General features: G+C 55.5%; 4 protein-coding genes across 4 annotated transcripts; 1 reads left to right on the top strand and 3 right to left on the bottom strand.

The window, feature by feature from the left end:
* Positions 1–2,290: 2,290 nt before the first annotated feature.
* On the top strand, positions 2,291–2,832 carry B0T26DRAFT_681686 (uncharacterized protein; the record flags this gene model as incomplete). The annotated part of the gene is made up of 3 exons (XM_060440670.1): positions 2,291–2,391; positions 2,434–2,659; positions 2,701–2,832. 3 exons carry the CDS (start codon positions 2,291–2,293, stop codon positions 2,830–2,832), a joined length of 459 nt encoding a protein of 152 aa, XP_060290939.1.
* A 984-nt stretch (positions 2,833–3,816) lies between these two features.
* Positions 3,817–5,630, bottom strand: B0T26DRAFT_807478 (uncharacterized protein; the record flags this gene model as incomplete). The annotated part of the gene is made up of 4 exons (XM_060447226.1): positions 4,982–5,630; positions 4,406–4,919; positions 4,215–4,333; positions 3,817–4,173 (listed from the first exon to the last, which is right to left on the bottom strand). Exons 1-4 carry the CDS (start codon positions 5,141–5,143, stop codon positions 3,817–3,819), a joined length of 1,152 nt encoding a protein of 383 aa, XP_060290938.1. The 5' UTR covers positions 5,144–5,630.
* Positions 5,631–5,798: 168 nt separating this feature from the next.
* On the bottom strand, positions 5,799–7,516 carry B0T26DRAFT_757565 (uncharacterized protein; the record flags this gene model as incomplete). Its single annotated transcript, XM_060446262.1, has 4 exons — positions 5,799–6,203; positions 6,318–6,572; positions 6,639–6,823; positions 6,910–7,516. 4 exons carry the CDS (start codon positions 7,514–7,516, stop codon positions 5,799–5,801), a joined length of 1,452 nt encoding a protein of 483 aa, XP_060290937.1.
* Positions 7,517–9,734: 2,218 nt separating this feature from the next.
* On the bottom strand, positions 9,735–15,112 carry B0T26DRAFT_681683 (uncharacterized protein; the record flags this gene model as incomplete). The annotated part of the gene is made up of 7 exons (XM_060440669.1): positions 9,735–10,959; positions 11,035–11,822; positions 11,922–12,848; positions 12,911–14,212; positions 14,276–14,701; positions 14,751–14,991; positions 15,048–15,112. 7 exons carry the CDS (start codon positions 15,110–15,112, stop codon positions 9,735–9,737), a joined length of 4,974 nt encoding a protein of 1,657 aa, XP_060290936.1.
* Between the last annotated feature and the right edge of the window lie 937 nt (positions 15,113–16,049).

The raw sequence follows: 16,049 nt of genomic DNA, 5'->3' as shown, positions 1-16,049 counted from the left end.
ATGGCATGGTGTGACGAGTGCGCCGCAGCCTTCCGTCGTCGCAGATTCCCCACTCCCCGCGATTACCCCTCTTCCATCTGACTTGATGGGGTCATCTGCAGCCCAGCGTGCTCTCTTCTCACTCAGGCATCAAGTTGCGAGGGCAGCACAGCCCGCGTCGAAGCATCACCGGCGTCCAGTGCTTCGGTGAGCACACGGTGTATGCTTTTCCGACCGAAAGAAAAGGGCGACTGTAATCGTTGATAACCACCACTTCTCGAAACGTCGTCGGCCAAGATGTGTCTGCCAATGCGCTTTTGTTTTCGAGATGCTCCTCCCGCTGATCCTGAGCGTCGAATCCAAACAACTAGAGAGAACACCGATGTGTCGCCTGCAGAAGAGGCGGTGCGGAAGGAGGACTCAACCCGTGAGATCGCACTGGGTGTCCAACCTATTAGATATTACTCTGTCTTGGCAGAGACGCTCCGCGAGAGAGTAGGGGGCTCCCACAGAGCAACGCTCTGTGATCTGCCAAGAGCTACCTGCAGAGCAGCAGAGTAAGGTACAAGTTACCTCAAATAGAGTAGTATGGCGATATTAAGTCTCCCAGCCAGCTTCAATATATTTCTGGCACCCTCATTGCCATTGCCCAATCGCAGGCTGGATCTCGCCGAAGCTGGGGGTATCGCGAGAGATATATACACGCTGTGAGATATTTGCAAGAGGCTTCCAACATTCGCGTTCGTTAGCCAATGTATTTTCCCTACTCCAGGTTTGTGTCTTTTAGCTAACTACCCTAATAGCGAGAATATTACCCTTTATAGAACCCGTGTTTCTCGCGCTTTCCTCTCCAAGTTCGGCTTTCTATTCTAGATGTTCTTCTCGAGGTCGCCCAGACCCTACCGGTCATGTCGGAATCTTTAATAATTCGGCATAAGATTATCTCGTATGAGCTGCTCTTGACGCTCCAGTAGCGCCTGCTCGGCGCTGTAGGCGACGTTAACCTCTGGGCACCCGATATGTTGTCGGTTAATTTCGTCGTGGAATTAGGCCAAACAGATCGTCTGGGGTTTGCACGTTTGCAGGGAGCAACATGTGGCCCACACAGGCCACTCGGTGTCGAGGGGTACCTAGCGGTCGCGGGTCTCGCAACTCGGGCAGATATTGATAGTATGGGTGCCGAAGAAAGGGCAAAAGAAGCTTGCGATAAAAATTGCAATGGTAATAAGGACGATAAGGTTAGAGAGTCATCTCTCTTGCGGCTCCGAGGCGGGCTCTCTGGTGGAAAGCCTGACCGTAGAGGAGTGGTTGACGGCAGCCATATTAGCTCGAAGAGCGGTTGTGAGCTTTGCTGTCACGGCGCGCAATGGCCGTAGCAGTACTATATAGCTTACTACAGGTTGCAAGTTGTCAACTTGCAATTCTGGCATCCTTTTGGGGGTTCTAGCGCAGTGGTAGTGAGTGCTGCAGGCTGGCGCCGTCACATTTGCACCTAGATGGGCGGTAAAAATGTGTCGGGGAGAAAGTCGTTGGATAAGTTAGGGGCGGTAGGGACGAGTGGGCGACTATCTATAATAAATTCAAGACCGGGGCTGAATGCCTGTCTCGAGAATACGTGAGCCAAAACACCCACCTATAGCGCCCCCTATCGTGCTGCATCTCGTGTATGTGGCTTGACTGCCGTACCAAAAACTTCGCCTCAATCTAGAAATTAAAAAACGTCAATATTGCTTCAATACTCACCGGATCATGCTAGAAATACTTGTTAGTCATTCCTTTTTCCAATGATGCCTTAGTATACTGAATCTGAGGCTGTATTCGTCTTGAAACTTGTCGAAAACGGCAAGTCAATTAATTCGGCTTCGGAGAAATGTGGATTGGATCCCGTTCAGCTACTGGGCTGTTTCCCTGCTTGTTTCACCTGCCCTTATGAGCATCTCTCTCTCTTCCAGAGACGGTCTCCCGCATGTGATACAGCTTTCTTTGCTGGAGGCTTTGTGGTAGATTCGGAAGATGAGGATGAGGAGCAGCTTCTCCGGCGTAATTAAGGGGCAGGAGCGAAGCAAATTAACATGTATGATGTACTTATTCAGGAAGCGGGTCTCATCTGTTCAAGTGGAGAACGTCTGTAGTAATAAATATTTTATAACGTTTCTCGACTTCTCTCTCGACCTCCGTTTGATGGCCTTAGACTTCTATGTAATTACGACAAGGACGGAGTAATACGTGGCCCAGTGAAAGCTGAAGAAGAAGGCTACTTGCCAACGAAACAGACAAGATCGTTCTTGAACGATTCGGCAACGACTATACCATGCCGTATCTTCACGTCGCTTTGGTATTCCTCTATCGTTTGACCTTTGTCCCGGAGGTCATGGCTGTCGTAGTGGCAGGTTTCCCCTGGGAGCCGCTAGCGTTGATGCTGAATACGTTACTTTATAACTATAAGTGTTATAGCCGCATCGAAGACGAAGGTTTCCCTGCATCAGACACGGCTGGATTGCTGAGGAAGCCTTTACCGGAAGACTACGCCATGAGGGGCTTAATTTGGGCTGGCCCGTACTTCCCCGATGAATGGTTTTCGTCGCATGACATCGACGACGATGAGAAGTATTTTGAGCTACCCTCCATGAGCGAGGATAGGAAGAACGTGCTCTATATCTTGGTTGTCGGATTGCGGCCAGTAACAGCAAATGGCTCTGCTACTCGAAGGAGATGCATCAGTTCAGCGCTAGTCCGCAGGACGACATAGACCTGGGCACTGTCCGCTATGCGCCGGTCGAGAGCTTCGATCGTTCCGACGTCTCAATAATAGCAATAGTCCTCGACTTTTCTCGGAGGGATGGTTTTGAATAGTATTCTAGGGGCGGCCCCATGAGCTCTTCTTTGATTCAGGAGAACGCCTAAAGTCCAAACTCGGAAATGGGAAGAAAGAATCTACAAGCTTGAGTTGAAACCGGGTCCTCCGCGTTGCCCTGTAGTGTGAGGAACGTTTAGCCTTGTGGCGGCATTCGAGAATTTACGTTCGGGTGAGAGGCGCTGCGGGGGTGGGATGCCGTGTTGGAGAAAATCAATAAGACAATCCCACTTATCATCAACATTTGGAGAAGTCTCTAACTACCATAAAATATTTGTGTATATGCAGTCCACGCTATACACCAATATGGGCTTGATCTAGGCCTTAACCGACTTCCGGGGTCCTGCCTCTACTAACCTCACAGCTGGGCTACCGACGCCCGCCTAAACCAGTCCACAAACCCCGTTCGCGAGTCCCGATGCACCCCGCCGCCGTACACCAGCCCGCTGCGGTCGCAATGTAGCCTAGCTAGGCTCCCAATGACGGCATCATGGCTTTCGAAAAAGCCGTGTACCCTAACATCGCTCGGCGCCGCTCTAACTATTTAACGGTTCGACCAGGCCGTGGCCGAGCGTGACGCCCTATGCACCGCCGACCATAATAGCGTGCGCGCCCGGGTTCGTGTCCGTTTGCAATACGACCAAGTATATGAAGCCGGTCTACCGGACCAACCGCCGGCGCGCGACATCAGCAGGGAATGTCCAGCCATTAGGCACGCCTTGGCGGGGCAACGAGATGGGATGACACGGCGTGACCAAGCGTTCGCTGCCGCTACTGCTACTATCGCCGCTTGTTTTAAGTTAGTTTGGCGCATGAAATGGGGACCGGTCCTGGTTTTTAATGACCCAAACCCCAATTCCATCGTCCATAGCCATCACAGGCTCGGTGAGGGCTAAGAGAAAGTCCCTACCGACTTCAAGCCGGGTACCTGGTTTGCCGGGCTCTGCCGCGTCGTTTCTCCTAGGCGTCTGACTCTGTTCTCTTTAGCTCAGATCCTCCTGTTTGACATCCAGAGTCTTGTTCTTCTCTTCGCCCTTTTCCTTTTCCTTCCCCTTCCCCTTCGCACTACTCATCCAAGGCGCTTGTTTCAACGCCTCCGCCTGCACGGCAAACACGGGCTCCGCCAACCTCAACAACTCACTTCCGAATTCCTTCAGCACAGCCTCTGCCTCCATCGCCGAGCCCTCTATCCCTCCAAGAACCTCCCATTCCCTCTCATTCATCACCTCATTTTCAAACGTCGCAAGCTTCCACTGCACCTTCCACCTCTCAACGGCCTGGACAGCAGCCTCCCGCCCTGGCTTGACACCTTTGACGATGAGATAGAACGAGGACCGCATCTTGTATTCGAGAAGCAACTCAGTGTGTAGATCAGACAGACAGAGGGCCACTTGTCGGCTCCGTGTAAAAGAATCATCATAGTCCCTCCTGATCGGATGCGTTGAAGCGCGAGGACGAGTTGGGATGTGAGCAGGCGGAGGGCTTCGTCTTCTTGGCGGTCTGGCGGATGTTAGTTGCATGTTACTAGCAAAGGGGGACGGGATAGGGGGGTTAAGAAACTGGAAGACTTACGCTTTCCACGCTCGTGCGTCCTCAAAACCTGCCCGTCGCAAAAGACGAGGTCAAATTTCCGTCCTAAATACGGTCGATAGGACGAAAACAAATCCCTATCAGGATGCGAGGCGGGGATTTTAGACAGCGGAACACCCATCTCCTCCGCAAGCAGTGTGATGTCGCGATAGTCCACAAACTTAGTTGCAGTGGTATTATCCTCGGATGAAACATTGCGCAGATGAACTTTGTGACCACCTTGCTCAGGGGGTAGGCTGATACCGCGGACGATAGTAGACCAGCCGTTTCGCTGCAAGGCAGCGAGAGAGAAGCCACCCGGCGCCAGGCAGAGGTCGAGAATGGCTGGCCGAGGCTTGCCGCGGCGTTGAATTGTCAGAGCCGATGTGGCCTTGTCGAGTTCGAGGCCTATGGTGCGCATGAGGCTAAAGAAGCCTTTTTGGACCTCGGCAATGGCGTGGTCGGCTCGGCTGCGCTGTTTCTGGAAATACGCTTCGCATTCTTCGTTTTCTTGGCACTGGGATCGTTGGCCTGCGGAACAAGACATCAGGAGGGGGAGGGTTGCTATCTGGTACTTACGGCCTCTCGGACTTCACAAAGTTCTCGGTAGACCGCCAGGTGTTGTCGTAGGTAGGATTGGATGAGCGCCTTGGCCGACTCTGTTTGCTTGGTTTCTTCACTGGGAGAATTCGGGAGCGACTCTAGTCTTAGATGCTGGATGGGCTGCAAAGTGCCCCTCATTATGTAGGCGTTAAAAAGATAGATTAGATGAGGCAGGTGCTTCGGGATCTGGTACTCCGAAATGTTGTTGGGCGAGAATTCACGCAGTTTATCAGAAGTCAGCAGCGAAGGTGCGTGAGTTTTGGACAGGCACAAGCAGATCTATATGATGAGTGTGCTATGCTGCAGTGTGATGCGTTGGCTTTGGAGTTACCCAATCGGGTTGTGTGATTGTGAGGGGCGTCAATTTTGCTGTTATGTGGTGGTAGGCCTCCTAGTTGAGGCCCACCGATGAGGCAAACTGCAGATTGCTGCCTCAATGAATCCGTTGTGTAACACAAAAAACCTGCATGCAAACAGTGTGCTATGGGCCGATTATCCAGGTCGATGATTTCAAGGATGCCACGTGTTGGATTTAGTCAGTTGCACGATTGGATAGGTTCAATTGTGTGTATTCTTGTCTGTCCCCTCAATTCCTGGCTCTCGCCCGTTCTTCTAGAAGTCTTTGTTGTGGCGCACCAGCCACCCCCTGCGGTGGATCGGCGCTACGACCGGGGTCAACCACGTAACTTGGCACGTGGCTAATCTGACACGTCTGTTTGTCGATCTCTAGAAGCTCGTCGAGGAAGGACCGGGTTTCCTGGTACTCGACGACAGGCAGATATCTTGTGACAACTTAGAAGCCCGGGAGAGTCACACTATCGATGTACTCCTTGGAGATCTTGAACTCTCTCCAATCGACTATACCGTGGTGGAAGAACCCGAAGCCAAACCGGTCCATTGTCTCTCGTAATCCGAAGCCGGGCTTCCTAGTCTCAAGGTTGGAACGGCGTAGCGGGTTATTGAGCATCCAGTCTTCACTTGGCGAGAAATGCGAGACGAAGTGGCGTAGACCAAGGATAAGCAGCCCATGCAGTCTTGCAACCTCCAATGGTGTGGCCTGGTTGGGACTATACAGAGCTCTGATGGTGTCGACCACTATGAGATGCTTCTGAATGTTACCCTGCAAGAAGTTCCTGAACTCGTTGGTCCTATAGATGTGGAAAGCATCCGAGGGGAATGTGATGTTATTCACGTCAGCCTGCGCTTGCCCTGAGGAGATAACCCTAGTAGATAGTCCGGAGTTCTAGATTCGCGTCTCCTGGGAAAATTCGCCAAGAAATTTTGCCCAGCATTCGTCTTCTTCCCAAATGACGTGCGCGAGACCGAGGGTCACCCGGAACTCAGTACGCCATCCAAAGTTCTCGGTTCTGGTATGCTGCAGAACTTCCTTGATACGCTTTCTGGATCGGGTGTCTGCGCTCTTTGCCTCTGACCGGTTATTATTTGTCCTTTGGAGGATGTTGATGCTGTTGTGGTCGGCCCCACTATAGCCCAGGTTGGCGATGCCGGGGTGGGAGAAGGGGTAGATCTTCTTTGCGTCCATTCGCTCCTTGAGCGGGCTATACGACTATAAGTATATCAGCCCGTCGTTGGTGTGGGGGTGGTTGCGCTTGGGCTCGGCCGTAAGTGTTACGGTATCCCTGAGGAGGCCGATAGGGTATTCGGTCACAGTGGCCCTCGGTATGTGGGGTGGTTGAAACGCCGCATCACGAGGCCCCCTAGCCGCTGTTATTGCCTGGTCGTCTTCCCCGGCGTCAGAGTCGCTTCCGCTTTCCGACCGACGGCTGCTGGCTCTGCGAGATTCCCTGAGCTGCCCGTCTAGTACAAATTTCATTGTGTTGTACACACAGCAGCGTTTGGCGAGCAGCGTCGCGCCTTGCGGATAATTCCCATCGGGGACTGACATGACCTCTGCTGCGACGTCAATATATACTGCCGATTCTGGTTCTCGATAGACAAAACCTCGTTGAAACGTTCAGCCTGTTCGAATGCAAAGTCTTCGATACATCCCGAGAGGACCCTCTGCCGCTGCGTTTCGAGTTTCAGACCCTTGGCATTGTAAAGAAAGAACATGCCAGTGAACTGGAAGAGGGTGGACTCCCGAGACGCGTGGACGTTGTCGAGTTCCTGCACCACGTGGTTCCAGACCATGGTATCTTTCGATGAGTTAATGGCAAGGCCAATCGGACTCCCATGCGCGCCACCGCCCTTGCCAGACTTCTCCAGTTTGGCCATGGAAGCGTTCTGCGCCGCGATGAAGTTTGGGGGGATATGCTGGGAAGTTTGGGAATCTGCATCGCCGGAAAACCTTGCTGACTGTGCCCTATATGAGAGTTGTTCGAGGGCGGGGTTTAGGAGATGGTCATAGAACGTCGCATACATTTTGTCGCTGAGGAAGATGGAACACTTGGGTTCGTACATTGCTGGGAAGAACGCGAAGATTGGGTGAGACCGGGTACCGGTAGTGGCAAACAAGATGTGGGGGATCTCATGAATGGGGACCTCAGTCATCTTCCCCTCGACCTCTAATTCGTATTGGAGGTGAATGGAACTTTGCAAGAGTGAGGCAAGCTGTGCAATGATTAGAAGACTGATTGACGCGCGGAAGGAGTTCAGGTCCGAGAAGATGGCGATAGAGCTATCAACGTCCTTGAGCGAGTATTGCAGCGGTGGCTTGCAGGGCGCATCCTTGTGAAGGCATATCTCCTCGCCCTCTTGTAGTGGTCCGGAGAAGAGGGTCTAGAGGCGGCCTGGGCTGGGGAAGGCTAGACGATCCCTATTTAGCCAAAGGCCTGGGATGTCTTCGCCTGTGCGATGGATTCCTAGTTGAAGATCCATCTCGGCAGCGCTCTTGGGGAGGCTCCTGCCTTCGATATCATAGGTATAACGTAGCCCCCGGTGGCGCCTACATGATCCAAAGTGTTTCGCCTCATCACGAGCGTGGGCCGGAGCCGGACACGGGATTATGCCGACATGAAGTGCGTAAATGATGCGGCGGGCGAGCCGGCGCCGGCCATCCCGGGCGCCTTGAATCCACTCCAGTACGGAGGCAGCTGGTGGAAGCCGTGGTTGCCATCTAACGGGGCCGTTGTTATCATCAAGCCACTCAGAGACATGATCCGGGAATTCCTGCTGTTCGTCATCTAGTGGCTCAGATCTCTGCCGAAGGGAATGGCTGCTCTGCTCAGAATCGCTCGCCAGGCTGCTCTGCTCAGGATCGCTCGCCGGGTTGCTCTGCTCAGGATCGCCCGCCGGGTTGCTCTGCTCAGGATCAAAATGGTTGCCAAAGCCATTGAAATGCTCATCAGGATTTGGGTCCCCGTTCTCGTTGCCGGCCGTGGTGGCCCCGCGATGGCCCTCCCTTGTTCTCTGCTTCTTCGATGCCGGCTCAGGATTAGTAGGTGGAGGGCGCCTTTCCCGGGACCTGGATGGATGCAAAGATAAGTAAGTATATATGTGTTAATAGTTGTATTTTCGGAGAGTAATACCTAGTTACAAGTCCTCGTTGGCTTTCACCCGGTGATGGGTGCCGAGTTGCACGAATGCGGCCGGCGGGGTTGTATGTCCGGCCGGGGATGATATCCCCGATCCCACCAGTGATTGAGGTGGTTAAGGTATCCGCCAAGAGCTCGGAGAAGGCAGGAGTGTCTTCACGTTGTGTCGTATTGCGTAGTACAGTGGTTGGAGCGAGGGTGCCAGCCGGCTGTGTTGCGCGGGCGCGGCCGGCGGTTGCGCGGGCGCGGCCGGTGTGACGGCGTTCGGCAACACCCACTACCGCTGCACCACACCTTCCAAAAGGATGCCAGAATTACAAGCCGTCAGGCTGCAATTCTATAGTAGGTTATAGTATGGTCACGCGCCCGTAGGGCCTCAGCGCCTACCGCCGTGCCGTGACAGTTGTCCCAGCCGTGTGTCGTACGACAATGCTCCCGCATAACCCGACCGAGTCGTACTATATATGGGCACCGATCGCACTTTAACCCGTCAAGATACGGCCCGGCTAGCTCTGGAATAACTGGAACCGGATCTGCTGGTAACGTAAAGAACTTGAGCGAGTCTTGGTTGTGGAATAAGCTGGGGAGTCGTCCGACGGCCTTTTGGATGTTTGCTCTCTGCTGGGCGCTGAGGTGCCAATGCTTCGTACGTAGGTAGCTTGTGACTTCTTGTATAAGATAAGCATATTAGCAAGATAAACATATAAGAACGCCGTATGGCCGTAAGACTTTGAACGGATCCATAATAGTACTATTATTATCTTTCAATTTATCAAGTATATTGACGCGTAAGCTATTAAGAGCCGACACCGCGCGACGCGAAAAGACCCCCGTTTGATACTTGCTTTTTCCTCTCAAAAGATTCGAGGCACGCTCACCTTGACCAGCTGTCCAAACCCTTCCGCCTTCTGCCGACCGCCGGATTGGCCAGCCCCACGCACAAGCCAACCCCATCGTCCTCAATTGCGCAAACCGACACCCCCTAAAATATCACGATATTTTGGTCTTACAATGCTAGAAATTAGTATTGGGATGCGCCAGATTGAGCGCCTTCTATGCATACAACTTTCAGCAGTTTTGACCCCGAAAAGTTCATTGCAGTGTACTCGCAAAGATTTCATTGCATTGAACCCCCTGTCCGAAAATGTGGGTCAAGCTCCCTCACCCATTTTCATTGCAGTGTACTTCACTGCAAAGGGGAATTATGGTTAGGGGTTCGTAATATCAAAGTCGCCTTAATCCGAGTCGTAGTATCCGCCTTCGTCATCTGAATCTTGCTTGCCAGGACCGCTTTCAGAGCTGTCTTCGTCCGGATATTCATCTCCAGCCTCAGAGTTAGAGTCATTCCCGAAAGGAAGGTCTCCGGTAAAAGGAAGCTCTCCCTCATCTCCCTCATACCCCTGGAAAGGGAGATCTAGGGGCGCATCCGCCACTTCCCGAGAATTTGGCTCCTCTGCGGGAACATCCCCGGCCTGGCTACCCTCTTCCGGCTGATTATCAACGTGTAAGCTCTCCATCCCAGCAATCAGCTCCCCATCCACGTCCCCTTCACCATCCGCGGCTATATCTTTACTCCCTTGCCTCTCCCCCTCCCTATCCTCTTCGTCGTGATGACTATCTTCGCGAGCCGCTCCGCTAACGCTAGCATTCTCCCCCTCCTCCTCAGCCCTCTTCTTCGCCTCCGCAGCCATAGCCTCCTTCCTTCCCGTTCTCTCAGCCTCGATAATCCTCCTCGCCGCGCCGCCCCCGGCGTCAGCGGCCTTCTTCAGCTCCCTCAGCACGACCAGCGCGCGCGCCAGCAGCAGGCTCACACACTCTTCGCTACCCTCGGCGGCCGCCACCTCCAGCGCGGTGCCGAGGTGGGGGCTGACGACCATGACGTCCGCCCCATACTCCAACAGCACGCGCACGCATTCGTCGTCGCCAGACGCGGCGGCCGCCATGAGCGGCGTGGCGCCGTCGGCGTCGGCCACGTCGACGCGCGCACCGGCCGCTAGCAGCGCCCGCACCGACTCTTCCGGCAGCAGTGACGCCGCGTGGTGCAGCGGCGACGCCCGGCGCGGGCCTGAGTCAGGCGGGTTTACTTCAATGCCAGGCGCCTGGAGGAGCAGCTTCAGGATCTCGGGCTCCGCCTGCATCGTCGCCGCGAGCACCGGCAGCTCGTTCTCGCCGCTGCCGAGGTTCACGTCGGCGCCGCGAGAGATCAGTAGGGACACGATCTCCGCGTACCCGTAGTCGCACGCCGCTTGCAGCGCCGTGCCCGAGCTGTGGTGCGGCGAGACGTGGTCGATCTGCGCCCCTGCGTCAAGTAGCTGTGCCACGACCTCACCGTGCCCCTGCGCCGCGGCCGCCTGCAGCGCGAAGCCCGCGGACGAGGTCACGGCTGCCCCCGCCGAGAGCAGCGCCGCGACGATGGCTGACGTGCCGTCATTAGCGGCTGCCGTCAGGGCGTTGCCGTATCTAATCACGTTGGTCAGCAGTCGTAATTACTACACAATCATTGGCGTGTGAAGAGTATGAAGGTTGGGGACGCACTCGTCTCCCGGCGCGTCCGGGCTGGCGCCCATGGCCAGCAGCGCCTTAACCGTGTCCTCCTTCTCGCTGTCCGCGGCGGCATACAGGCACTCGTCGAGCAGCGGCTGCGCGACGCCGTGGTGCGTGTGCTCCCACACGGCCTGCAGCACGCTCTCTAGGCTCTCGGCGTCGGTGGCGGCGGTCTCGAACAGGTCGTCGCAGTCTAGTGGCTGTGGTGCGCTGCGCAGCAGCACCTTGGCCACGTCCCAGTTGCTCTCGGCGTGCGCCGCCTCCAGCGCGTCCTGGAACGACGCCTCGCTGGGGTTAAACTGTAGCAGCCGGCCTACGACTTCGACGCGCCCCGACACGGCCGCCGCCACTAGCGCCTTGTCGTACTCGTCGCCCCCCAGCGACTGCGCCCCGGCCTCGAGGATCGTGTCGAACATGGTCAAGTCCGAGTACTCGGCGGCCAGCGCCAGCGGGGGCGACCATTCCCTCTCATTCTCGTCGTCACTACCGTCGTCGTCATCGTAGTTCAGCCGCGCGCCCTTGTCGATTAACATCTTGGCGGCGTCCGTGTTGCCCGACAGGATGGCGGCGTTGACCACGGGGCCCATTTCGGCGTCGACGGCGTCCGGGTTCGCCTTCCAGCTCATCAGTTTGGCCATGACGGCCGTGCAACCGCTCAGCGCCGCCATGCTCAGCGGCGTGCACGACGTGCCGTCCTCGCCCGCGTCGTCGATGGCCGCGCCCTTCATGAGCAGCTGCTCGACGATCTCGGTCTTGCCAAACGAGGCGGCTAGGTGCAACTGGTTATTGTGGTGGGGCCGTCATTAGCTGTTGATAAAGATACCCAAATATTCGGGTGAGATTTAAGGGGTCGTGGGGGGAAGAGAAAGAGATCGTACCGGCGAGTTGGACAACGAGTCATACTCGCGCACCTCGTGCTCGTACCCGGCCTTGATCAGCGTCTCGACGAGGTGGGGGAACCCGATGGCCGCGGCGACGTGCAACGCCTTGAGGCTGTCGACGTCAAAGTCTTCGAACGCGCCCGTCAGCCGCTCGTACTCGGCCAGCCATAGGCGGCGGATCTTGGAGTCGGCGTCCCAAAAGGTCTTTTCGAGGCTGAGCCGCTGCGCAATGTCCAGCGTCGCCTCGCTTGCGTGGCGCAGCCAGTACTTGGTTGCGTATCGCAGGGCGAGCAGAGGAGGGGGTTGTTGTTGTTGTTGTTTCCCCGATCCTGGCTCCGGCGCGTCGTTGGCGTGGTTGGGGAGGTGGTCGTCGGAGTCGGAGTCGGAGTCGGAGTCGAATTCTTCGTCGAACTCTTCGTCGAAATCATCCGAGTCCGAGCCCGAGTCGGCGTCGTCATCTCCTCCGTCGCCGGAATCCTTCGCTGCTGGTTCGGCGGCATCGTCCGCGGCGTCCTTGGCTGGCCGGGTCTCGGCTGGCTGCGGCTGCTCTTCCTTGGACGTGTTCTGAAGCGCTGCCGTGAGGCGGTCCACGACATGCGAGAAACACCGCAGAGCGAGGATGCCGTGCTGCAGCTTGATGGCGTCCTCTTCGAGACCCAGAAGCTTCTTCGAGTTGCGGTGCAAGTGCTTCTTAACGTCGGCGTTCACGAAGCTGATCTCGGCCTCATCGCCAGATTTGCGCAGCGTCAGCAGCGGCCGGCACTTGTCTATCATCTTGCGCAGCGATTCCTTGGCGCCCGCGTCCTCGGACGACAGCCCCGCGAGAACCAGCAGCTCGCTCTCTGTCGGGTCTTGGTAGGCGAGGACCAAGGCCCGGAGCAGCTCCTTGATGGTGTCCATGTCGTCGTCAGTCGGCTTCAAGATCTGGCCGTCGTCTCGGTTAGTCGCGTCCGCTTCTGCTCAGGAAGGCCTTTACTTTTACGTACCGCAATCCAGGCATTATCTAGCAGGGCCGCAAAGTCCTGCGGCACCCTCTCCAACATCCTCCTGACCCTGATATCGTTCGCCTTGGCCGGCAGGGCCGCCAGCTGCACGATAGCGACGTCTATCCACTTTGTGCTCTCGGCGCGGCTCCCGATGACGCTGCCGGCAAAGTAGGCCATGGCCTTGTTGTAGCCCTTCTGGCGCTGCAGGTCGTCGACCTTGGCCCACGCGTGCCGCTGCAGCTCGAGCTTGACCTTGTCACCGTACTTTGCGTCGTCGAGGTCGATCCCGCGCACGGGCGGGCTAGCCCCCAGCACCCTGCGGATGGAGAGGCGGTCCCTGCTGGCGAACAGCCACTTGGTGCGGACACGCTTCCCGCTGCTGCTCTCTACAGCTGCCGAGCCCCCCTCCTGGATGGCCGCTTGGATGAACGAGAGGAGCTTGCGCGTCGAGTCGTCCTCCTCGGGCAGCTCGTGCAGGTTGCAGATTACGAAATAGACGGTCCCGATAGAGCCCTCAGTTAGCATGTCCTTGAGGCTCTGCCAAAGATTCTCGATGCCCAGGGCCGACGAGTCGCCTTTGGATTTACCGCCGGCTTCGTCCTTTGTCTTTGAGGCGCCGGGCCCGTCCTCCGCGTTCGCGCCGTCTTTAGGCTCGTCCTTGGCCGACGACTTAGTAGCCGTCTTGGACTTGCCTGTGAACTGCTTGGCGTAGGTGGCCAGGACGTCCTGCTGCTTGCAGAGCTGGAGGAGGAGAGACTTGACCACGTCTTCGGCCGTGCAGTAGTCGGGAGCCTGGTCGCAGAAGAAGTATGCGAGGAGAGTCGGGAACTGGTCGGCGCGATTCAGTTCGTCCTCGCTGATGCGCGACTCGATCTCCCTGATAACGGCCGTGACAGCCGTGGTCTTGCCTTTGCCCTCCGGGCCGTAGATCCAGAGATACTGGTCCCGCCTTCCCTCGCTCTGCAGCCAGTCCAGGTACTCTGGCTCCTTGACGATCCAGGACTCGGACGCCAGCCGCTGCGACAGGGCCCTAAACTTCTTCTGTATGTCGGCTCCTTCTAGCGCGTTGATAACTGAGGCGAGGGTGGCGCTATCAATGGTCGACTGGCGAGTGAAGTTGAAGCGGGCCTTGGCATTAAGCGGCGCGCTATTGATGATTCGCTTCAGGGGCGCTCTGACAAGCTGGTACTGCGTGTCTTTGAAGCCCTCGAAGCGCACCAGGTCTCTGTGGGTCCGCGCCAGGCCGGTCTCCAGGACTCCGGGAAGGGTGGCTGAGTCTCTAGAGACGAAGTCGCGATACTCCTAGACATACGACTCGTCGTCAAGCTACTGCCGCAACGCTCGACCAAATCAGCCATGACTAACCTTGAGTTTGAGTTTGCTCAAGCTTTGGGAGGGAAAATCCGTGCTGGCGAGCTTGGAGATGATGGGCTCCCAATGCGTCTGCAGCTCCTCGTAGAAGCAGTGGATTTCGACTTTCTGGCCGAGCTTCCCGGCAGAACGCACAAACTCGTGCTTTAGCTCCCGCAAGCTCTCGTTCCCGGGCGTCAAGAGGTCGAGAAGCTTGGAGCTGATGGCCGTGCCCAGCGCTTCGTTGATTTTGGTCCACTCGGTAGCGATGTCAGCGACGGGGGCGCCGTCAAACGGCGTGCCGAATGTCAGGCAAGCCACGATGCTCTCGTACATGTCGGGGTAGATGTCACGGCGCTGCTCGGCGAGCAAGAGGACCTTTGCGGCCACCAGCCCTCCCATGCTGTGACCGATCAACACGATCGGCCGACGGGGGCATTTCTGTTTTATGAGCTTGTCAGCGGAGAACCAGAGAATAAGACGACGGCACACGTGCCTCTCTGCGAAGCTGCAAGGCGTCGAGCATGACCTTGGCAATGTTGGTCATGTACTGCTTGATCTTGAAGGAGCCGCGATATGCAGAGGCGTAATAATAGAGCAGGACACGGGCCTTGGGGAAGTCCTTCTTGAGGCCATCGCTGCTCGAGAGCCAGTTGAAGCTGTTTTCTTCCTTCTCATTCCACATCCAACTCTTTGCAGGGTTGGCGCCGAGGCCGGGAATGGCCAGGATACTGCGCGCAGTCAGTGGAAATCCCACTTAGTGTGGCAGTGCTCGATTTGCACTTACTCCACGGTAGCATCGGGGGGATCGAGGACGATGTCCACGCCTTCCTTGATCGGCTTTGTGGCCATCGTGCAACAATCGTCGAGGGTGTAGAGGTATCTTAACTAAACCTCCGATGAGATGACGAGACACGCGGCTGGAAGCTCGTGGTGCTTTAATTAAGTGGAATCAATCGGAAATGGGACTAAATAGGAGCTCGGTGGTTACCCTCTAGCGGTATAGCTCCCTGTCACGTATAGCGGCACGTAGGTAGTAAGCAAAAAGGGTGCTTGTATTGCCTAGAAAAAACAGAGGTGGGCATGGCTTAGATACCCTTCTTAATATCTCCTTAGGGACCAACCTCGGCATCGGTCAAACTACCTTGTCAGCTAGGAATTTTTGATCCAATAGTTGCTTAGGAATCTAGGAAGAGTACAGGCGTAAGGAATTGTCAATTTTTATACCTATTATTCGGTGTACTACTTGTACCAGTACTTATCTAAGTTATAGACTACTACTTTTACTAAAGTGTGTTATTTTCGTTTAATAATTATTATATTTAATCTTTAGCTTCTTATACGAGCTATTACACGACATATTAAAAAGGTTATTATAATATTAATTTTAGTAGTTACGGTAGTTTTTCTTATAAAAGTGAGATATAATAAAGCAGTTCAACTAATACCGAAGTTAGTCCCTAAGGAGATGCTTACTCAGGTTCATCTTTAAACTATACTACAGGACTTATATAGAGCCTCGACTTCTTCCGACACTCCCAAACACCCGCAATAGCCCTGAGATGTTATGGAGCTCCTTGCCTGACTGCTCCTCCAAATTTTCGCGCCGTCGTTTCCTATTAGAACAACGAACTTCCTGACACACCCTTACCTCACTAGCTGTGAGCCGCTCGTGGCGTTTTCCGGAGGGTGTGCTGGTGTGCGGGCAGGTACCTAAGACGTTTAGGTGTCATTCGAAGCAAGTGCGCTGGCTTGGGCGAGATAAGCGCTATGGATTTGATTTGTAGGA

Source organism: Lasiosphaeria miniovina (assembly GCF_030549165.1).
Source record: "Lasiosphaeria miniovina strain SMH2392-1A chromosome Unknown B0T26scaffold_8, whole genome shotgun sequence".
In the NCBI taxonomy this organism is placed as follows: domain Eukaryota; kingdom Fungi; phylum Ascomycota; class Sordariomycetes; order Sordariales; family Lasiosphaeriaceae; genus Lasiosphaeria; species Lasiosphaeria miniovina.
This window is presented reverse-complemented; position numbering and strand designations above follow the sequence as displayed.